Source organism: Sinohyriopsis cumingii, chromosome 13 (genome assembly GCF_028554795.1).
Source record: "Sinohyriopsis cumingii isolate HCF-2022 chromosome 13, ASM2855479v2, whole genome shotgun sequence".
Lineage (NCBI taxonomy): Eukaryota > Metazoa > Mollusca > Bivalvia > Unionida > Unionidae > Sinohyriopsis > Sinohyriopsis cumingii.
This window is the reverse complement of record NC_142973.1, coordinates 20,456,155-20,478,670: the sequence shown is the minus strand read 5'-3', so window position 1 is coordinate 20,478,670 and position 22,516 is coordinate 20,456,155. Positions and strand designations below refer to the sequence as shown.

Below are 22,516 nucleotides of genomic sequence, written 5' to 3'. Positions count from 1 at the left end.
CTCATCATTCTTTGCCAGATATGTCTTGTGTATTTCAGGAGACGTTAGTCGTCTCACCTCATGCAACCAAGAATATGTTGTCTGCTCTCAAGTGATGTCATCAATTCTAGATTTTCTTATGTCACTGAAAGATTCAGCCTTCTGAGCCTCCATAGGACACAAACCTCTGAAAACTGTCCTGTCGATGCTCCACCGAGCGAAAGCTTCAGTTCTTGGAAGCTTCTAGAGGGTCCTGTTTGCTAACCAAATCATTCAGACTGTAGGATAGAGATTAGAGTCCACATTCTCTGTTATCTCTGAGATGTTTCATCCCAGAGGGCTTAATTTGATCTAGTAGGAACCATATCCACAGCTCAACAGGTCACCCTTCCAGGTCAATCAACAGCTGTCCAAGACTCAGCATCACGAATTCCACTTGATTTGGGGGGGGGGGGGGCCTATTTGAAGCATAATCACAAGGAATATCAGTTTGCTACCTCCTGAATCCAGGCCTCCAAAAAGTCAAAAACTGTCTTTGTTTTCTTTAGCAAATAGACAAATGGCACTAAACCTTGCCCATTACCTTCCCTTGATGCCACCAGGTGTCGCTAGTGTTATGCTTTCACTGTTGATCAGTCCACATTATGCAGAGACCTCCCAAAAATCCACTTAAATAGAACTCTGTATTTTAACCATCCATTATCAAATTTGGATTTTTTTGTGATCGATAATGTTGCTACCACAGTTGGGATACATTAGTTTTTCATTATTTAAAAAAATTATACATGAATTTGTCACAGTTGCGAACTTTGACCTTGTGTTTGAACAGGGTATCATTGTTGCATGCTGTGATTTACCTAAGTCAGGTTTTTGCTCACTCATTTGGTAACAGGTGTTGTTTTTGCAACATATTAATACATTGTTTCCTTATTTTATTGACAATCTTTGTTGCTTTTGGCATTTCAGAAAACAACAGTTATATGTCCCAAATGCAAGAAATTTAAAGCTCACTAGGGCAACCATGACTCATGCATTTTGTTTCCACTAGGTGTACCTGTTCAGGAACATGCAACGTTTGTGTGATTTGGACCAAAGATATGTCTTGAGCATTCATCCTAGAGTTGAATCATTTGTGAGTTTAATGGGGGTGGGGGACTTTGTTGGGTCTCTCCCCGGAAATCGAGACAGAATACACCACAAAGAGCATATGAGAGTGAAGCCAAGGAAACGGAATCAGACGATAATTATGATTACTAGACCATGATGATTTACTAGACAGCTATGGAGGATTTTAGAACTTTAGCAGACAGTAAGGGTTAATTCTTGGACTTTAAATAGTGACATCTATAGGATACTGTGATTTTAAAAAATGTGGACTTGACATTCGTTGTTTATTTGAAAGGCACGTTGAATTAAAGTATGAGATATTGTGGATGAGATCATTCTGATTTATCTTTATATTGGCATTGAAATATAATTGGATTCATGGATTTATCATTTAAATAAATATAAGCGGTAAACCTATATGGATTTTAATGGATTTAATTAGGACAGGTTGTAAATTGTCAATTTATTTGTGACAGGTTCCACTCAATAAAATAATCACATTTTACATTGGTTCTGTCTTATTTTTCTCCTCTCTTATTCTCTCTGTGCTTGGTTATTTTAACAGCATAACTTTGTCACCCTTTCATTCAGATCTGACTTAAAAATACACCTCGACTTATAATAGGGTCAAAGATTGACTTTTTATAGCCCTAAAATGGGGAGGGGGTCAACTTACAGTTGAATTGAAATAAGCGAGTATATATGGTACCTCAGAACTATTTATTGATTTCAAGCACTCCCATTCGGCAAAAACGCGAATTATTGTGCTTTCAAAAATAAAAGGGTTATGAACTGCATCATTGCCCTGTTCCGCTTAACTTCACCCATAGCATTGGTGATGTATCAGGATAATGTCCTCCAGAAACATGGTAAGTTCAATTCTCATCAAGGGCAGGAACGATCTCCCATCCCTTTTATATCATCTCAGAAGGGGGGAAAAGTCCCAACTTCTGTCCATTCCATTGAATTGTCCACCTTGATATGGAATTTATAACCAATCTCAATCTCATACAACTACCTATGTTTGAATGATGCTTATCATTGAATTCATAGAATCCATTTCAGACAGGAAGTTGCTCATGGTGAGAGTTTTTGCAACTTGACAGATTATGCAGTGTGGCAGCAGATCTGATTGGCCATCTTTTCATGTATCCTTTACAAATAATAATGCGTGCTTAATGACACCAATTTTCCAGCCATTTTGATTAAAAGATTAGAATTGCAGGCAAGATGTTATCATTCCTGAATCATTGGCACAGTTATGGTTGGCTCACAATCAAATCCTCTGAAATAAAAAGCAAACTGGAAGTTACAGTATGTGTGGGCTTCTAGACTGTCATTGATGCATGGGGACTGGAGAATATGTATCTCTGCATCAATCTTCTCAAAGTGAAGGCTATATAATCAGTGCTTTTCATTTCTGGAAAGACCAACTTTGCCGGAAAGCTGTCTTAATTATGTGAGACAACTTGGTGGTGCTGACCTCAAGCAAGGGAGAACCTAATTATTTCATCAGTGCATTCTGGTTTGTCAGTTCCTGCATTGGCATTTCCAACTCAAAATCACTTAATCAGACATATTCTTGGCAGACTAAATGTCCTGGCCACTTCTTATACAAGGGTCAGACCATTCAGTCCTGAAACCAGCAAGCTGGACTGTGGATGCACTTTCAGTAACTTAGAAGGGTCTGTGGGCCTCTGTCTACCCAGTCACAGTCTTAGTACCAAAGACTGGTTAGCCTGTCTCAGATAGGACAAATCCTGGGTCAATGATCTAGTAGATCTAGCCAGGAAGATTCCAGGAAAGCCAAATCATCACACAGGTATCCATCCTTTTCTTGATGACCAACCCATCTCTTGTCCCTGCAAACAAAAGAATTCAAGCCTTCAGTTCTGGAGAGAATCCTGTGAGCAAGAAAGTCCTCCACTTTGAAGACCTACGAGGGAAAGAGGCGTGTATTCAGGGACAGGTGCAAAGAAAATAACATTCATTTGAGTGCTTCATTCCAAAAACTGGCTGAAACTTTTCTCCGGCTTTATGAGGAGAAAAAGTTGGCCCCATTTACCATCAAAAGTGATCTGACACATTCCAGCATCATGGCAGACAAGATATCGGTCACAGATGTATCATATGTTGTAGTGAATTTTGACGTGAATAGACAAAAGTCCCTCACCCAGTTTCCAAAATGAAATCTCTCATGTGTCCACACATGATTCAATTAAAGCAAATTCAGGCCTTTATTCATTGCCTCAATGAAGCAACTATCGTAGAAATCTTGTTTTCTGATAGCATGCATGCATGACTAGTTACATGAGGGACCTGACCTAACTTCAGATCAGATTGGATTCACTTGGAAGTGGCCCATTTAGCCAACAGGTCTTAATAACATCAGCACAATCTTTTTTATGGGCATTCCATTGGTTTCGCTATATTTGCATATACATTTTTTCCTTAAGAAGAATTTAGTACCTCTCTGAATTATTTATAATTGCTACATGACTGTCGGCTGTTCTGCATGCAAGTTAGGAGAGCAAGTTATCTTTCATATAGGGAACCCAGAACATAGCACAGCTCCAGGTTGCTGCCCACGTCTATGGTGCATGTGCTGTAGTCCTCATCTTCTCTAGTCCTCATCTTCTCTAGGATGCCATTTGCAACTCCAGGTTTGCAGAAAGTTACTCTGAGAATTTTGCCTTCAGTCATAAAGGAGGCTAATACGGGTTTCTGTATTGTCAGGATTTTATTTCTTCAGTCCTTATTTCTTCTTCATGAAATAATTAGCTATCTAGTGAATTTTCAAGGCGTTTGTTGTCAATAATCTCAGCAGTGTCCAGTTTACATCCCATCCTAGCTCATAGTGTGTGGATGAACCGTATTTCTATTTTACTTGTTTATTGTGTTTTCTCCCATAATTGCTGAAATCTGAGACCTTATCAAACTTTCCTTTTAGTTTGTGGTTTATTTATGCTTCCCTTTTATGCATTACAGTGAATCAGTCATAGGACACCATGATTCAGATGATAGCATCAATGTTTTTTTACACAGAACAAGAATCATCAAAATATATTCAAAATAATTTTGGTACCAAAATGGAGGTTTTGGTATATCTCCTAATTGCATGTGATATGATGAGGTAATTTGTTCAGTAACAAATTTATGAAATGGCTGACCATAATTGCATGTTTTGCAGTAGGTGGCAAAATTACCTGCTCAACTTTAAATAACCTTCACCAGAAGTGAATATTCTATTTATTAATTTCTCTCTCTGTAACTACTTTCTGTTCAGGGGCCCCGAGTGGCCGAGTGGTCTAAAGTGCTTTCCGTTACGGATCACTGCCATCTCACCTCTGCCTGCATGGTTCGAGTCTCAGATTCAGCCAATGTGGGCATGTGAGAAAGCTTGCCAGTAGCTTCTTGTGGGTCGGTGGTTCTTTCCGGGGTTTTCCCAGGTTCTTCCTCCACCATTAATACTGGCCGCCATGTATAGCCTATCGTGTGCCGAAAAATGGCGTTAAACACTACAACAACAACAACTTTCTGTTCACAACTTAAAGCTTAAAATGTATCATTTATTTTCTTGATGTTAAAATATACAAGAACCGGTTTTTGTATCTCTACCATAACTATAAAGGAAAAGACCAGTGTTGGCAAATTAAATGTCCTACTAAGGAGTGTTCCATTTAAACATACAGGGAAGGCAGTTTTTTGACAATATATGCCTAGATAATTTGACATAAAAATTATAAGAAAATTCTAAATTGCATCTGGGGGTGAGTACCTCACATTAAAAGTGCCTTTCCTGTGTCTCAGATATGTTTTTCTGGAGCAGCCCTAAGGCGATGTAATTTATACCAAAGTAATAAATCTGGACTGATATAACCAATGCAGTAAAAGTCTTTAATCTTGTAAAATACTCCGAATGTTTATAATAAAGTGATGAGTCACATTCTCCTTTAAATAAAGACTGTTTTATGGTTCTATACTATGCTTGTGAGTATGTTTCTTTGTTTTGCAAAAACGATGTTATTCTGTGCTTACATTTATAGATTGGATATGTGGTCATATTGTCTGTACAGTGAGATTATTTTTTATTGGGTCTTTAAATTTATAGATTGGATATGGGGTCCTATGGTCTGTACAGGAGGATTACTTTTTGTTGGGTTTAAAAAAAATTAAATTGGGTAAATGGTTTTCTTGTTATTTTTTATTGGGTCTTTAAATTTATGATTTCTAGCAACCATTAAATCTATAAAAACTGGTATGCCATGAATAAAGAAGAATCCACAGTATTACTTCAAAAAATGTTTAAGCATTGTTTTGCACATAATAATTTCAGGAGTTGCAGTATGTAATCACTGCCAGACAAAAGAGTCTGAAATTTACCAGAAGGAAGTGTCTCACCTTCAAAGTCTAGAGGAGAAATTCTCGCGGCTGTGGACCCAGTGTCAACGATGTACAGGTACTCTGCATGAGGACGTGCTTTGCACTAGGTATGTGTAACATTTTCATGTAGTTTATTGACAGCATTTGTAGATGTTTAAACATGGGTCTCATTTATACCATGGACTCTATGTTAGCACTGTTACCTTTATTTAGATTTTGGGTGAAATTTTTTTATAGCGAAATACAAATTACATTTATTTTATCAATAATAAATATTTGCTTTTATTGGCTATATAATGTATCCTTCATCAAAAAAGTTTTATTTACTTAGTAGCGTGTGTAATTAATTTGTTTCTATTCAAGATTATTCATTGCCTTCATGAATTACGCTGGTCTTGCAGACTTAACGTAAGAAAAAGGGACATCTGTTACTTGCAGCATAAACACTTGAAGAAATGTCTTTTTCATATTGACTTTAACCTTCAAGATTCCATGCTACAATGCCCAAATAATTCTGATTGATAAATAAATGTACATTTTTTGAGCAATTAAGGGCTGGACTATTTTTGCTTTATTTATCATAGACCAGATGTGTTTATGTAATTTGTCACCCATCTGTCATCTCACTGTTAACACAAATTTGTTATCCCTAATCCTCCTAGACCAGAAGATGGCCTGTTGTCCATTCACCTTGTAGCATGCGTTTGTTATTGCTGCTGCTAAAATACTAGTAGATTGATTTCAAGGTTAGAGTTTTAACTAACGAGCATAACAAACAATTTCAAAAGGATTAAACTTAGTTTATTTTCATCGTTGTTGGTTTTATGCCACCGTTCAGCACATGATAGGCTATACATGGCAGCCAGTATATATGGTGGAGGAAAAACCTCGTTTAAGTGTGTGTGTTGTTTTTGTGTGTGCATAAGTTGATGCCCATAACTATGTAATGGTTGGAGAGATCTTTATGAAACTTTGCTCACGTATATATCATGACCAGTTGGTGTGTTTCGATAGCCAGTCCCCTGTCCAAAGATTATGGTCATCACAAGGGAAAATGTAATTCTCTGACTTGTATCCTTGCCTAGAGTTTAACTTTGAACTATTGAAGATATTGTAATGAGACTTTAGCCAGTTATATATAACGTTGTCTCATACAGTTATATATAATGTGTCCCATACGGTTATATATAATGTGTCCCATACAGTTATATATACTGTGTCCCATACAGTTATGTATAATGTGTTCCATACTGGAGTCATGCTGCATACCTCAAACTGAAGGTCACAGCAATGGAAAATAAACCATTAAGAAACTTTACTTACTCCTAATCTTACTTGAATCTATTCCAACCAATTAAAAGACTTATTTGCCAATGTTTAGAAATATTTCCAAGACTTGAGAAACATTTTGCTACTTGAAATGTTGAGTAAATTTTTATGACCGAGGGCCTGATTGGTATCTTTAACTGGAATACAGTTTTTTAACTATTGAAGATATTTTAATAAACTCTAACCAGACATGACAAGACAGTGTGTCACATATCATAGCCGTGCCCTTTGCCTTAAGGTCAGTCATTGCAAGAGAAATTATAACTCTGTGACCTTTAGTTTTGAACCAATGAAAATATTTTAATGAACTTCAGCCCTTTATATATCTTGACTTCACAATGTTTTGCATATTTAGTCACACCCCCTGCCTCAAGACCAAGGTCATAGCAAGGGATAATGCAAGTTAGTGCCCCATTTTCTTATCTATGTGGTCATTTTTTAATTGCTACTGATATTTTGATGAAACATCGCTGAGGTCCATGCTTCTGCAGTACAGTAAGTCCTAAGTACAAAGATCAAGGTCACTAGTAGGGACAAGATGGGCATATCATGTGCCATTTGTTTAACTATAATGGCAAATGAAAAGAACTAAATATTATTATCATCCCCCAGTATGGAGTACAAGGATGGGGTGGACATAGTTATTTCACATGTAAACACTTTTGTTTCCAGAGTATAACTTGCTGTTGAATGTATCTCAACCAAACTTGTGTACACAAATTGGGTAGAGGTGTTTTTCTACTGCATTCAATATTTTTTAAATTGGGAGTGCTAGACCACCTGGAGCATGTACTGTCTAGATGACTCTTACAGATTTGTAGTCCAAGTTAGCATGCAGGTTTATATCTTAATAGTATCTTAGACAAGTTCATTGATCTTATCCATGACATCAGGTCAAAAGTCATACATGCATTTAAAATGATAAGATGTTTAGTTATAGTTTTGGAACAAGTTGAGGCAACAAGTGCAGAAGTCAATTCTGTTATCATCAGGGAAGTATTATTAATTTTTTTTCTTCAAATTTTCAAAAATATTTTCCTTTGATGCAAATTTTGATACATGGGAGTTTCTTAAGTGTAATTTGATGGTTTCATTACTCAGTAGTTAAAAAGAAAGAATAAGAATCATAAGCAGGAACAGACTTCTTGGATTCCTTTAGAATATTTTTAATGTCAGTCTCTTTGTGTGATTTCCCCCCCCCTTTTTTTTTTCTCAAATAAAAATGCATTTACAGAATATATTTTTTTTTTTCAGTCGTGATTGTCCAATTTTTTACCAGAGGAAGAAAGTACAGAAAGATTTAGGTGACCAAGATAAGTTGTTGGAGCGTTTTGGGGAACCAACTTGGTGATTATTTGGATCTAATCTGTGGGGGGAAAAAAGCTGGATCATATCATCTTATTTAAGAACTGTTAAAGACTGTACTACTACGATGGATATGTATAACTTACAAAATCTTTTGCTGTATGATGTCTTATGATTTTGAACAAGTGATGTTAGTCATGATTTCTTTCATTCATCCTTATGAAATTATTTATTCATTGTCCATCATCTTAACCAGATAGGAGCTATACTTTGATAATAGATATTTTCATTAACTTTAAGTATATTGCTAAAACAATATAGTATAGCTTACACTCCACATGAGCCACTGAATGAACAACATACTTTCTACACTTACTGTGGGCTTAAGTATGTTGAATATGTCTGATTCCATCAGAGTCGACTAAGGCAGAAATCGTGATGGTTCTGTAGGTAGTGTGCCAGACTTGTGATGCAGGTTCAGATCCTAACATTGGATCAGCCCGTGTCAGCTGTCTTCATGCATCCTTGGGCAAAGCACTTTACTCCATGTGCCTCATCACTAAATAACCTACTTGTGTTACTGTGTTGTAAAGTGCCAAACCAAAACTTTCTAACATGTATACTGTTGTAGCCTTCAGAAATATATTTTGCATAATAATCTTGGACTAGAGTTGAAGTCCATATATATTCATGCCAGTACTTGAGTATATCTACATTTTTGGGGGGCAGATATATAGAAATATTAATGAGTTTAGTGAAAACATTATATTGGAAACATTCTGACAATACAAAATGTTCCCACTTAAGTGAAATTTTCAATATATCTATTTAAAAAACTAGATTTTCTTTTGATTATATTTTTTCAATGCAAAAGCCATCCGTTTGCTCTTTTTTCCAGTCTGTGCCAATGTTAAGAACAGCTGCATTACTACATAAGTAAAAACAAAAGTTGCTAAATTTTTCAGTATGTTTGGGACAATTTTGTATATATCATGCTTCAAACTGCATTTTGTAAACATGATGACTATTCATACAAAAAGGAAGACATTTTATTTTTGTTAAAACATATCATATGTGGACTGATGCTGTTGAGATGTGGGGTAACTAGAAGAATTACAGAACAGTTTTACCTGAGAGATTTCAGACCCTGACATCAGTAAACACAAGATTTTAATGATTTTTTGGATTTTCATTATTTATTTCGATTTTTAAATATAAATTTTTGTGTGTCCTTGGCTAGCTTACAGTCTAGCTCTGTAGTAGATATCCAATTTCTGATTGTCACTTAATTTCAGTTTGGAATCAGAATTTAAGCAACAAACAGTTTATCCATCATTTTCAAACACAATTGTAATGCAAGTTAAAAGTGCTATTTAAAAAAATGTATTATATTCTTTAATCAGGAGGGTCTTTTTCTCTTTAAAAATGTGTACTACACATGGCTTGTGTTTGTAAAATGCAGGAGAGCTGCAAACAACTCTCCTGGTAGCGTTGAGCAGAGATTTTCACTCTTCAAATATTTATGACATCATTGTTTCTGGCATATCATCGTTTATGGCACTTGATCTCATATATCAAAATGGTGGAACCTATAACATATCAGTATTTTTGAAAGGCAGCTGCCATGGAATTTGGGGAAAAAATTGAGAAGTTTGATCAGAAAATATCTGGAAATCTTTGTTTTGAAAAATGAGATGAGGATAGTAATGAATTGCTCTCCTGAAGCAATTTAAGGAGAGTGACGGCATGTGAGAGCGATCACACTCGTCAGAACACGCCCCCCCGTGTACAATTTGTCATGGAGTATTACGGGTATACAATACTGAATGGGTGACATGTAGCAATAGCTCATGCAAGTTTTATCATTGACTATTTCCATGATTCATGCTGGAAACCAATTACAAAAAGTTAATACTTGAAGTCTGCTGTTTGGTGTTTTGACGGAAACAAAAGTTGTATCACCACCGTGGTGATTATTATTTTTCTCACACTTGTATATTTCAGTATCTCACTATGAAATATATACCGTCTTTACTCACTTATAAGCCGAGTTAAACTGCAAATAATAAAAATCCTGATCTGCCGTAACATAATGCACCTGCAGATCACAGTCTGTATTGTGTGTTCTGCTGATTACACTTTGTAAAAAAAACTGCAAAGACTCAGCACATTATGTGATGGCAGATCTGGGTCTGTGTAGTTGCAGTTGGACTTTACTTAAAAGGGAGTATACATGGTAATAAAGGTTAATGTATTTATGAAGATGTCCAATTATCAACAGTAAACCATATCTTGAGCACTCTATCTTGAGAGACTACAAATTTATGAGGATGTCTATTTATCAACAGTGAACCCTTTCTTGAGAGACTACACGTTGTTACTGCAAAACGTGGTATTTCAAGGCAGTTGATCTTTCCAGAATAAATAATCACATTATGTAGCAAATTAACTTGCGCATCAAGAAGCGGGTCAGAAACAGATGGTCTCACTATTGGGTGATCTTTCAAGTCAGGAGTTAACTTTTTTCTTTATTTTGTCAGTATTGTGCAGAGTTCAAGCATAAATTGTGGATATATCACTGTAATTTTGTTTGTTTTTAGGTATATATTGTATGTTATTTAGGTATATATATCTTGATACCATTACTGTAAATATATTTTGTTCTAGACCAACCATTCAAAGGAACAATAATCATGTAATATTATGACATCATCTATAGACAGTTTGGGTTTACCACACTGCACAGAATGTCTAAACAAATACTACTAGGGATATTCCTGTGTCCATGTGTCAGGAATATTCAAATACTACTAGGGATATTCCTGTGTCCATGTGTCAGGAATATTCAAATACTACTAGGGATATTCCTGTGTCCATGTGTCAGGAATATTCAAATACTACTAGGGATATTCCTGTGTCCATGTGTCAGGAATATTCAAATACTACTAGGGATATTCCTGTGTCCATGTGTCAGGAATATTCAAATACTACTAGGGATATTCCTATGTCCATATGTCAGGAATATTCGTATACTACTAGGGATATTCCTGTGTCCATGTGTCAGGAATATTCAAATACTACTAGTGATATTCCTGTGTCAGGAATATTCATGTACCTGATATACAGTGAATGCATTCACCACAATGGCTGTTTGCAAAAGATGAAATCTACCTTTAAAGACTGATGTAGATATTTTGTGCCACATTAGCATAAATAATTAATGGTACAAAGTTTGTTAAGTTCCAGGGAATCTTTCATGGCTTAAGTAGGGCAGGTTGTGTTCATTGTATTTTTCAAGTGTCTTTATTCTGTAAATTTGTATGCATATAAATGAATTCGTCAGTGTATGAATGATTTTGTTGTGTTTAGTAAAAATAAATTCCAAAGATTAAAGCATACAAACAAAAGCATCTGTTTTCTATGAGCTTTTACATCTAGTATTCTTGATATCAGCTAAAGTTAATACTAGTTTCTGTGACAAATACTTTTTGGGGTTAACATTTTTGAAAATACAATGTTGTATACATGTTTACAAGGATGGGTTCCATATGTCAACAGAACACAAATGTTACACTAGTGTTTTGCAGGATGTTATATTACTGTCTATACTTGCTTATAAGTCATGTCAAACTGCAGACAACAAGCTCCTGATCTGCCATAGCTTATTGTGCCTGCAGATCAGGGTATGTGCTATTGTTCTAATGATTACTCGTAACGAACTGCACAGACCCAGATCTGCATGAACATTATGTGATGGCAGATCTGGATCTATGCAGTTTCAAGTTGGACTTGTCTTTATAAGTGTGTGTGGATACAGTAAATGCCAGAAAACAACATTTGACAAAAGTGCTTTACCTATACGCATTCAGGAGTATGTACTTGTGCTAGATGTTGCATGTTTTGTGTTATTGGCAATACATGTATCTGTACTTGTGTTATGATTAGAGAAATAAAACCCAAACTTGTAGTACAGTCAACATTTTCCATTTAGGTCTTGTCATGAAGGGCAGTTTAGACAAGAACTGTGCTGTCACCAGTGTCACATTATGACAGACATAATACAGAGGTCAATCAGTATGATATATATCACGCTAAAGAGGCTACACAATATGTTGTGATACAGAGGTCACACTATGAAATGTTGCAGAGGTCACAAAATATGTCATGATACAGAGATTGCACAGTACGTCATGATGCAGAGGTCACACAGCATGTCATGAAGCACAGGTCACACAGCATGTCATGAAGCACAGGTCACACAGCATGTCATGATGCACAGGTCACACAGCATGTCATGATGCACAGGTCACAATATATCATGATACAGAGGTTACACAATATGTCATGATGCACAGGCCACACAGTATGTCATGATACAGAGGTCACACAATATATCATGATGCACAGGCTGCACAGTATGTCATGATGCAGAGGTCACACAATATGTCGTGATATAGAGGTGACACTGGCATAATGCAGACATCACACAATAAAGAGATCACAATATAATGTATGTCATGATGTAGAAGTTTGATTGGATATGTCATAGAGAGAGTTCATGCAATCTGATATAAATGTTAGAGATCACTCCAGTTAGGTACATATGATACGGGGATAACACAATATGATTCGTATCAAAATACACCATTCCCTTGACAACTCCCACCATGATCATTCACGAAGCAGCATATAATGCAGGGTCAGGCAGGGATCCCAAGTTTTAAACTAGAAAATTCAAAAAAAGTTGACTCCTATTTGTTGAATGATGAAAATCATAATCAAAATTGGTAACTGAAGCTTTTTTATATCACTCGTTTTATTATTAAAAGAATGGTATACAAGGCTGGAAATTTTAATCAACATTATGAAATTATCCACTTTTGATAAAAAGTAATATATTTTTTAAAATATTCTTTCCAAATGAGATATTCAACAAAATTTATTTCAATTAAAATGTCATGAACTGGAGGTAATCCAAGTCTCTTCTGACTCCTCCCACCACATTTTTGATATTTGGACATTTATATTTAGGTGTAGGGTCATAATTCTCAACATATTTATCCTGAGAACAATGACCAGAAAACTATGTTGTCACAGCAACCTGGACAAAGCCAGATTTATCAAGCAGAGAGCACATGACAATGCGGTCACTTGATGCAAGAAAACATCACTGATACATGATTGATGAATCTGACTTTATCCAAGTTGCTGTGACAGTGACAGGTTTCTGGCCATTGTACCCTGAATAAATATGCTGAGAATTATGTGTACTTTTGCAAACAGTATACGTCTTTCATTGAATATTGTCAAATTTTTGTAGAACTACACTAGAAAGGGGGTTTATTGTTGATATCATGTGACTATTGAACCTGTGATGTCATGGATTTGTAGGTTGTGAGATTTGTGTAGTCATATGACTAGCATTGCAAATGACAAGTACCAGGTCAAATTTCATCAACACTATAGTTTTGTCTTGTCTGTCAGTGGATTAAAAATTGAGTATAATACAATTTCTGATAAGATAAATGATCTTCCTATCAATCTATTGCAGCTATGGCTTTATGTAATGTTGTTTAAAATTGCTAGGCTTGTTAGTAAGTGGCTAGCTGTGCTGAAACTGCATGATGTTGATGAATTCCAGCATTTTGATAGGCAAATGAATATAACCCTTGACCCCAATATAAATGTCCAAATATCACAAATGGGGTGGGATGGGTCAGAGGAAGCTTGGATTATACTGGAGGCAGCCCATAAATAACAAACAAACAAATAAGTTTTTTATTAAGTGAAATTTGTCAGTTCTTTCTTTTTGTTTGATTTAAGATGTAATCATCATAAATGCAATGTGCCCACTTGTATTGAAACAAAATATGTCAATCTGCTTTTCTTTCTGCCTTCTGCTTTCTGTTCTCCACACTATATCTTGTATCTATCTATATACACACATTGTAATTCCACACCCTTTCCCCACATTCAGAATATGATTGGCTAACCATTACCAGATGAATGACAGCTCCCTTCCCCCAGATCATACCATAACTAAATGGTGCCAAAACAGCAGGAATATTACCCAGTTATCCAGATATGTCTTGATGCTGACCTGTTTACCCAGATTTGTCAAAGCCTTCCAGAAACCCCAAAACTTACTTGCCATTGATGTGTTCTCACACCCAACTTACATTAGTTTCTATGATACTTACCTAGTTAACCAGATTTATCACTGGTTCCCTCACATCTGTCTCTGAAATTCCCAGATTCACACACACCACATGTTGCTAGTTAGAAACCTGATATTGGTACTGCTACATATTTTACTTTTTCCCCACACTAAAATCCCTTTTGTCATATGTACTAAGAATCCCTTTGGTCATATAAAGCAGGAAACCAGACTTATCAATAACAACCAAATTAAAGTGATGTAATAATGTTTTTAAGTACATGTGAAAGTTGTTGAAACCATTTGGAATAATAATGATGTTTCTGAGGTTGGGCATCTTGAAAATGAAGGCAATTAAAAAAAAAAATGAACACCTTTGCTAGAAAAATCGCATTATTGATTCAGCCATTAAAAAGCCCACACCCCCAGTTTTCTCAGTATTCGATAAGAATGGCATTGCTTTTTATATTTATGGAGGTCCCTTGGTAACTCACTTATAGTATGGTCTTGTATTTGGATGCCATTGTGCACGAGTTATCGAGGGAGAGGTCACATAACATGATATATGCCAAATGTTCTCCCATGTCTTCTCAATGTAGATTTTGGCACAAAATTCATGTGTTCGTGTGTGTTTTGGATTTTTAATGTAGCTTTAAAAAAAATTCTATCATATTGCTACGATGTCTGCATTGTGACAGGTTATAGTGATGTCTAGCACTGGGGCATGATGCTGCATACATGTAGCATGATGTCCCACCCAGTCACATTATCCTGACACCAGGCCGACCAGTCCTAACACTAACCTCTTAATGCCGAGTGCCAAGCAAGGCAGCTGCTACTACCATTGTTATAAGTCATTGGTGTGACTCATCCATGGTTAAAACCCACAACCTCCCACGTCCAAGGTAGACACTCTAGCCACTAAGCCACCTGCGCATTCAGGCACAAATTCGTACTCATTGATCAAACTAATTTGATCCTGTAAGGATATTTTAATCTACAATGCAGAGTTGGTTGTTCTGATATTTCAACATGTGAGTGAAGACAAAATGAGTCATGTCTATATAAATATAGGTATGTAGTGATTTTTCTCCCAAGTAATCTGTTGAGTGAACCTGGCTTGAGAATAGTTTTGTCTGCCTCCGTTTGCAAAGCATAAAAAGCAAAGCCATGTGTCTGGTTAATAAATCTCCGATATTTAAATTTAAAATAATGTTCTATTGATCATTTATACAACTAACATCAATCACTGTTAAATAATAAACAGATAAGCATGATCTTGAGTGACTTACCCACAAGGTATCAATAATATACCTTAAAATCTGGCTCTGTTTTATGCTACAAAGACCTCAGATTAGCCTTTTGTCAGCCTTAAACTGTGTCGAGTATTGTTTTAACCTTCCATGCCCTCTGGCCATATTCTGAGGTTGTTTTGAAGAGGGGGAGAAATAAGAAAAATCCTACAACAGTACTTATTGTAATTTATCTCTTCCTATGTGTGTGAGGAATGTAGCAGCTAAAATGCATTTCCATGTTTGAAGTGAGTTGTATTGTTAATTTTCTTAAAATAGCATAACATTAAAATTTGGGATACAAATTTGTTTTGATATTTAGAGTAGAGGGTTTGCAATTTACTGGGAATATAGGATGGTATTAAAGAAAGAAATATTTTTGACTCCAAAAGATCCAGACTTGAGTGATCACTGGTATACTGAGGTTTCGGTTTTGAGGAGTTTCACTGAATATGTTGATATAGAAGTCACACAGTATGATACATATCATGATAGGTTACCCGGTATGATGTATATCATGATATAGAGATCACACAGTCTGATACATATCATGATAGACAGGTTACCCAGTATGAGGTACATCATGATATAGAGATCACACAGTATGATACATATGATAATACAATACAAATAATGATACAAAATTTCAAAATATGATACACATGATAAAGAGGTCAGACAATATTATATATATCGTGATACAGAGAACATAACACAGTACAATAGTATATCATGATAGAGAGGTCACCCATTGTGATGTATATCATGAAATAGAGATCACACAATATGATATATATCTTGATATAGATCACATAGTATGATATATATATATATATATATATATATATATATACACAGAGAGAGAGAGAGAGATCACACAGAATGATATATATCATGATATAGAGATCACACAATGATATATATCATGATATAGAGAGCACACAGTATGATGTATATATCATGATATAGAGAGCACACAGAATGATATGTATCATGATATAGAGATCACACAGTATGATGTATATCTTGATAATAGAGGTCACTGAGTATGATGTATATCGTGAATTAGAGATCACAAAGTATGATATATATCATGATATAGAGAGCATGCAGTATGATGTATATCATGATAATAGAGTTCACCCAGTATTATATATATATATATAAAACAACATACAGAGCACACAGTATGATACATATCATGATATAGAGAGCACACAATATATATATAATGGTATAGAGATTGCACAGTATGTTATATATCATGATAGAGAGAGCAGTTTATAATATATATCATGATTGAGAGGTCACCCAGTATGATGTATATCATGATATAGAGAGCACACATTATATAATGGTATAGATATTACACAGTATGTTATATATCATTATATAGAGAGCACACACTTTATAATATATATCATGACTGAGAGGTCACCCAGTAGGATGTATATCATGATATAGAGATCACACAGTATGATATATATCATGATAGAGAGGTTACTCAGTATGATGTATATCATGATAGAGATCACACAGTATGCAATATGCATATCATATAGAGAGCACAGTATGATTTATATCATATAGAAATCACACAGTATGATATATATCATGATATAGAGAGCACACAGTATATAATGGTATAAAGATTACACAGTATGTTATATATCATGATATAGAGAGCACACACTTTATATATATATCATGATTGAGAGGTCACCCAGTATGATGTATATCATGATATAGAGATCACACAGTATAATGTATATCGTGATAAGAGAGCACACATTATGCAATATGCATATCATGATATAGAGAGCACACAGTATATCTTGATACAGATCACACAGTATGACTTATATAGAGATCACACAGTATGATATTTGTTATGATATAGAGATCACACAGTATGATATATATCATGGTATAGAGATTACATGGAATAATGCACATCATAATATAGAGAGCACACAGTATGATATACAATCAAACCTGTCTACAGTCGTCACCCATGGGAAAGACAAAAGTGGCCTTTGGTGACAGGTGATCACAGAAGGCAGGTGTAGCTCTCAGACTTGGTTCACTATAAATTTATGTATTATGAACCAAATAGCATTGGCATTATTATTATTAATATTATTATTATTTTTTCCTATGTATTATTATTAGCAGTAGTAATATGCTACCAATATATATATGTTTAGCTAAAAGAAAAATTACAAAATTTAATTAAATAAGTTCCACACAAAGATACTGTATCCTCACATGGATTTTTTTACTTGCCAATGTAGACAAATATCAGCACCTGACTCTACCTGTCATATAATGTCATAAAACCAATCTGATAATTTAAATACACCTCTATCAAATCATGAAAATTCTAAGTGCACTCGTTTATACATTCTCTCTCTCTCTTAAAGTAGAAATGACTCCCAAATAAAATTACTATTTTACAGCATACCTGTAACTGCGAAACACACAACTGACATTTTGTCAGGGTAGTTGGTATTATTCGACATGAAAAAAGTCTGATGGACTAAGCAGTTGCTCAAACTCAAGATCAAACAACAGCTTTTGTTTGCAATCTTGGATGAGTAAGTAATGACAAGAAGCTTCCTGGGACTATTGTTAATAGCACATGCACTGTTTGAGTTTCCTCTGATCCTTCCCACCCCATTTTTGATACTTTGACATTTATGTTGGGGTGTAGGGTCGGAGTCAATTGTCTTTTGAAAAGTTGGAATTTACTGCTTCCATGTGGTGGCAGCAGTGGTAGCCACTTAAGAGCAGACCGAGCAAACTTCATTGATGTTACATCAAGTCATACCTGTATGACATATACAGGAAAATGATTTTCTGAGAAATTGCAAGTATTACAATCATTATATATTTAATTTGCTGACATGAGATAAAACCACAGCATTGATGAAATTTTATCTGGTACTCACAATGACATCCTTGGTCCAATAGTCAGATGATATCAACAATAAACCTCCTTTCAAATGTTGTAGAAAAATGCCAAAATATTAAATTCAGGTCATATACTGTTTGTAAACAAATAAAAAGACACAATTCTCAACATATTCTGAGAACAATGACCAGAAACCTGTCACTGTTGCAGCAACATGGAGAAAGTTGGATTCATCAGGAACAGAGCACATGTCAACAATGGTTTTGTTGTGTCAAATGATGCGCTCTTTGCTTGGTGAATCTGGCTTTGTCAGGATTGTTTGAGTTTCACTAGATTACAGTTTGTGTAAATTGAACGATGAAATGTTTAAACACTGATTCAGGCAATATACCTTTATATATATAATGCCTTACTTGTCCAACAAAAGAAGTTTAATTTGTGTACTTAGAGTGGTCTCTGCTGATATGCTTAAGTGACTTTGGAAGGCAGGTGAAACACCTGGCTGCAGAAGACAGGTGACGGCTGATTACATGATGTTTACATGAAAAAACTGAGGAGGGTGGGGGAAAATTAGAATGGCCATTGTGACTAGGTGATCGCTGAACATGGGTGAACATTAGGACAGGTTTGACTGTATATCATGATATAAAGATCACACAGTATGATATATATATATATATATATATATATATATATATATATATATATAATGATATGGATATCACAGTATAATACATATGATATATTAATCACATGGTATGATATACATGTATATAATGATATGGAGATCACAATATAATACATATGATATATTGGTCACATGGTATGATATACATATATATATAATGATATGGAGATCACAGTATAATACATATGATATATTAGTCACATGGTATGGTATACATGTATATAATATGGAGATCACAATATAATACATATCATGATATATTGGTCACATAGTAAGATATATATCAGAAATGCATTCTAATCATTAGAGTCGTGTATTGAGATGCAGGAAACAATTAATATTAGTAGTTTCCATCAATCCATTTAACACTTACACATGACTAAATGCCACTTCGAAGGTGGAGTGCCTATTACAGAGACAAGCCTTTTAAAGATTTCTTCATTGAAAGTCCCATTTTGATATTTAATGCCCTTTTTCTATCAATATTACATCTGCAATAGAACAGATCCTTGTAACCGGCATTGCCCAGGAACAGTTAAACAAATTTTGATGCAACTTAGTGTCATAACTACTGTGGTAGCAGATACAGCTGTGTTGCAGGACCTGGCTGTCTTGGAGGGCCCTACCTAACCATGAAAAAATTCAGTGACAGCAGGGGGGCCTGGTACAAAAAGTTTGCTGTGGGGCCTGTGGTGGGATAATTACACCACTGAACTTAATATGTACATATTTTGATACAACTTAGTATATACATATTCTGATGCAACTGAGAATCTTCATATTTTGTTGCAACATTGTATGTACATATTCTGATGTAGAAAATATGGCCTTTTGCACTACAGCTCATGCTACTTACTCGAGTTCCCATGGTTGTGATAGTGGCATCACTGGGTCAGGTTTTAAGAGCAGTAGTATGTTACCATATCTTTTCCTAACCCCCATCACCAATCCAATGACATTATCCCACCATCCAATAAGTAACTGGAGGTCTATGATAAAATGAATCATGATATTGGCCTGATACCTTAAATTCACTCATAATGTATATGGCACTCTCGATGGCAGAGTTCCTTCACCTCTACAGGGATATGGCCTTGCAGACATAAAATGTTTTGCTGGATCACTGCAAAGGTCTTTTGGCAGCAAACTCATTTGAGATGGTGAAACTATTTGGAGAGCTAAATCCTTAATCTCTCAGGATTTGACAGATCAGCAGACCGGCTAGCTGTTGCAATTTATCTGGGAATGTCAGAGTCACATGGCCAAAAAATAATTTTATACAGCAAAAATGTATTACTGCACATCCCATATTCGGTGAGTAATTTTTGATCATTGTCAATCAGATGCTGTAATTTTTTGGTCAAATCCAGTAGTTTGATATTTTTCATTTCTGCTATCATCAGCTGTCACTGTGAAGTTGATTTGAAATGTGTTTGGTTTGCTGTTGTCAATTTATTATAATGGATCAATTTTTGAATAGAAACAATCTGGACAATGAACATTTGCCTAAAAAATAGTTTAAACACAAAGTCCACTATGGAAAGGAATACACGGAGGAATTTTCATTCTTTCAGTCCAGTATGAAAGACAATACTTATGATATCATTCTCCACCTCAAACCACCCAATAAAACCTTTGGCAGGTTTGGATTAGCAACACCAGTCCCTGGCTGTAGGACGAAAATGGATGAAGAAACTACCCAATCCTGAAAGGTTCACATCTCCTCTCATGAGATTTTGAAACGGGGTATCAATCAGTATCAAAATCAGTCCCACTTTAAAAAAAATTCCAGCTGTCATTCTCACAAGCTGTTCAGAGGCCATGGAGGTAGCTAACTTTAACACCTGGAGCCTTCACCAGGGTTTTGGGTGTAAATAGCAGCTATAATATTATTCTTAGGGAGTGCATATCATCCAGTACTTTGATGACTGGTTGATGCACAACATCCCCAGATGTGCCCATCTAAGGAATCTATCTTGCTGTTTGGAGACAGTTTCTTAACCAGGCCTAATTCTATCAGAAGTTGGATCTTATCCTTCCTTAGAATTTCTTTTATACTGACATTTTTTCACCTGCCCAGGAACAGTCAGTTCCTCTGGAAAGAATCTTAACAATACTTGTTGTCTTAACAAGACTGGATAAGAAGATATTGGTTCATCATTATCTTACTTTCCTAGGGACTCTGAATAAACTAGCAGACTTAGTTCCACTAGGAAGGCTTTATATGTAGCCCCTCAACTTTATGCATCTAGTGAACTGGAGACTTCACAAGGATCACAGTTTCATCACCATCTGAGTTGGTGGAAAAATCAGGGCAAGTTTCTGACTAGAGTTGTAATTCTCACTTCAGAACCTCACTCCATCCTTCACAACAATACCTCAGATTCAGGTTTGTGGGTGATGGGGAGCTTACCCAGAACCCAAGGGAGTAGTTATGCAGGGCCACTGAACTTAGGAAGAAGCTTCTCTCCACATCACCAATATAAAAATGCTGGCTGTTTTTATAGCATTGCAAGGGTGCATCAGCTGTCATAAGGCATCAATCCATAAAGGTTGCTAGAGACACTGGTTGGTTACAGCATATCTTGGATAGCAGAGGGACACCTGTGTCCCTTCCCTCTGCATGAAGTTTAGAACCTCCTCCACTGGATAGCTTCAGAGATTACTCTCTGGGCAAGAGAAATGCTCTGGTGGTCAGTTTTTCCTGATGGACAAGCAGTCATCACAGAATGGTCTCTGCACTAGTCAGTAGCAGAGACATTTAATTATCTGTGGGGATGACCAGTAGTTGACTTGCTGGACCAAAATTCCTACCAACAGAATATCACTTTTGTGAGAAGACATCATTGTTGGTTTGTCTCTTTCTCATTCTCCAGTGTTGACTCTGAACACAGCAGCACAGTAAGCTCCCTTTGGAAAGCTTCATATTTATCTTCTCCAGGTCTTGCTTCTAGCAAACTGGAGACCTCACAAAAACCTCATGTCCAGCTGGAATCCCATGGGATCCAAGTTTTGTCACCATCTTTCAGACTGGAGTTCCAATTCTTACTTCAGAACATCTCTTTGCATTGTACTTCACCTCACATAAAGCCTAAAGTAGTCCTGCATGCCTTTTATTTAAGGATGCAGCTTCCTTCACATCAGCAATCTAGAAATGTGGGCTAGTTTTCTAGCACTTCAGGCATGCTTCAACTGCATAAGATATTGCTGTATCATGGTTACTACAGACAAAAGCATTGGTGGCAGCTTACCACAGATGCCAATGGGACACTAATTCTCCTTCACTCTCCTTAGAAGTTTGGAACCTCTTACACAGGACAGCATCTTTGCATATCACTCTTAAAGTCAGTCAAATACTAGGT

General features: G+C 35.8%; 1 protein-coding gene across 3 annotated transcripts in view; it reads left to right on the top strand.

Annotated features, from left to right (window-relative positions):
- The window catches only part of LOC149785023 (DNA polymerase delta catalytic subunit-like), a 113,951-nt gene extending 101,881 nt beyond the window's left edge, over positions 1-12,070 (top strand). For 2 of the 3 annotated variants that reach the window (XM_089978724.1, XM_089978725.1), the window contains 2 exons: positions 5,423-5,576; positions 8,053-12,070. In XM_089978724.1, the coding sequence (XP_089834850.1) occupies positions 5,423-5,576; positions 8,053-8,149 (251 nt within the window). In that variant the 3' untranslated portion in view covers positions 8,150-12,070. Of the gene's footprint in view, positions 1-1,027; positions 1,545-5,422; positions 5,577-8,052 lie in introns of those variants that run through there. The other variant, XM_089978726.1, reaches the window with a different exon arrangement.
- Positions 12,071-22,516: the final 10,446 nt, after the last annotated feature.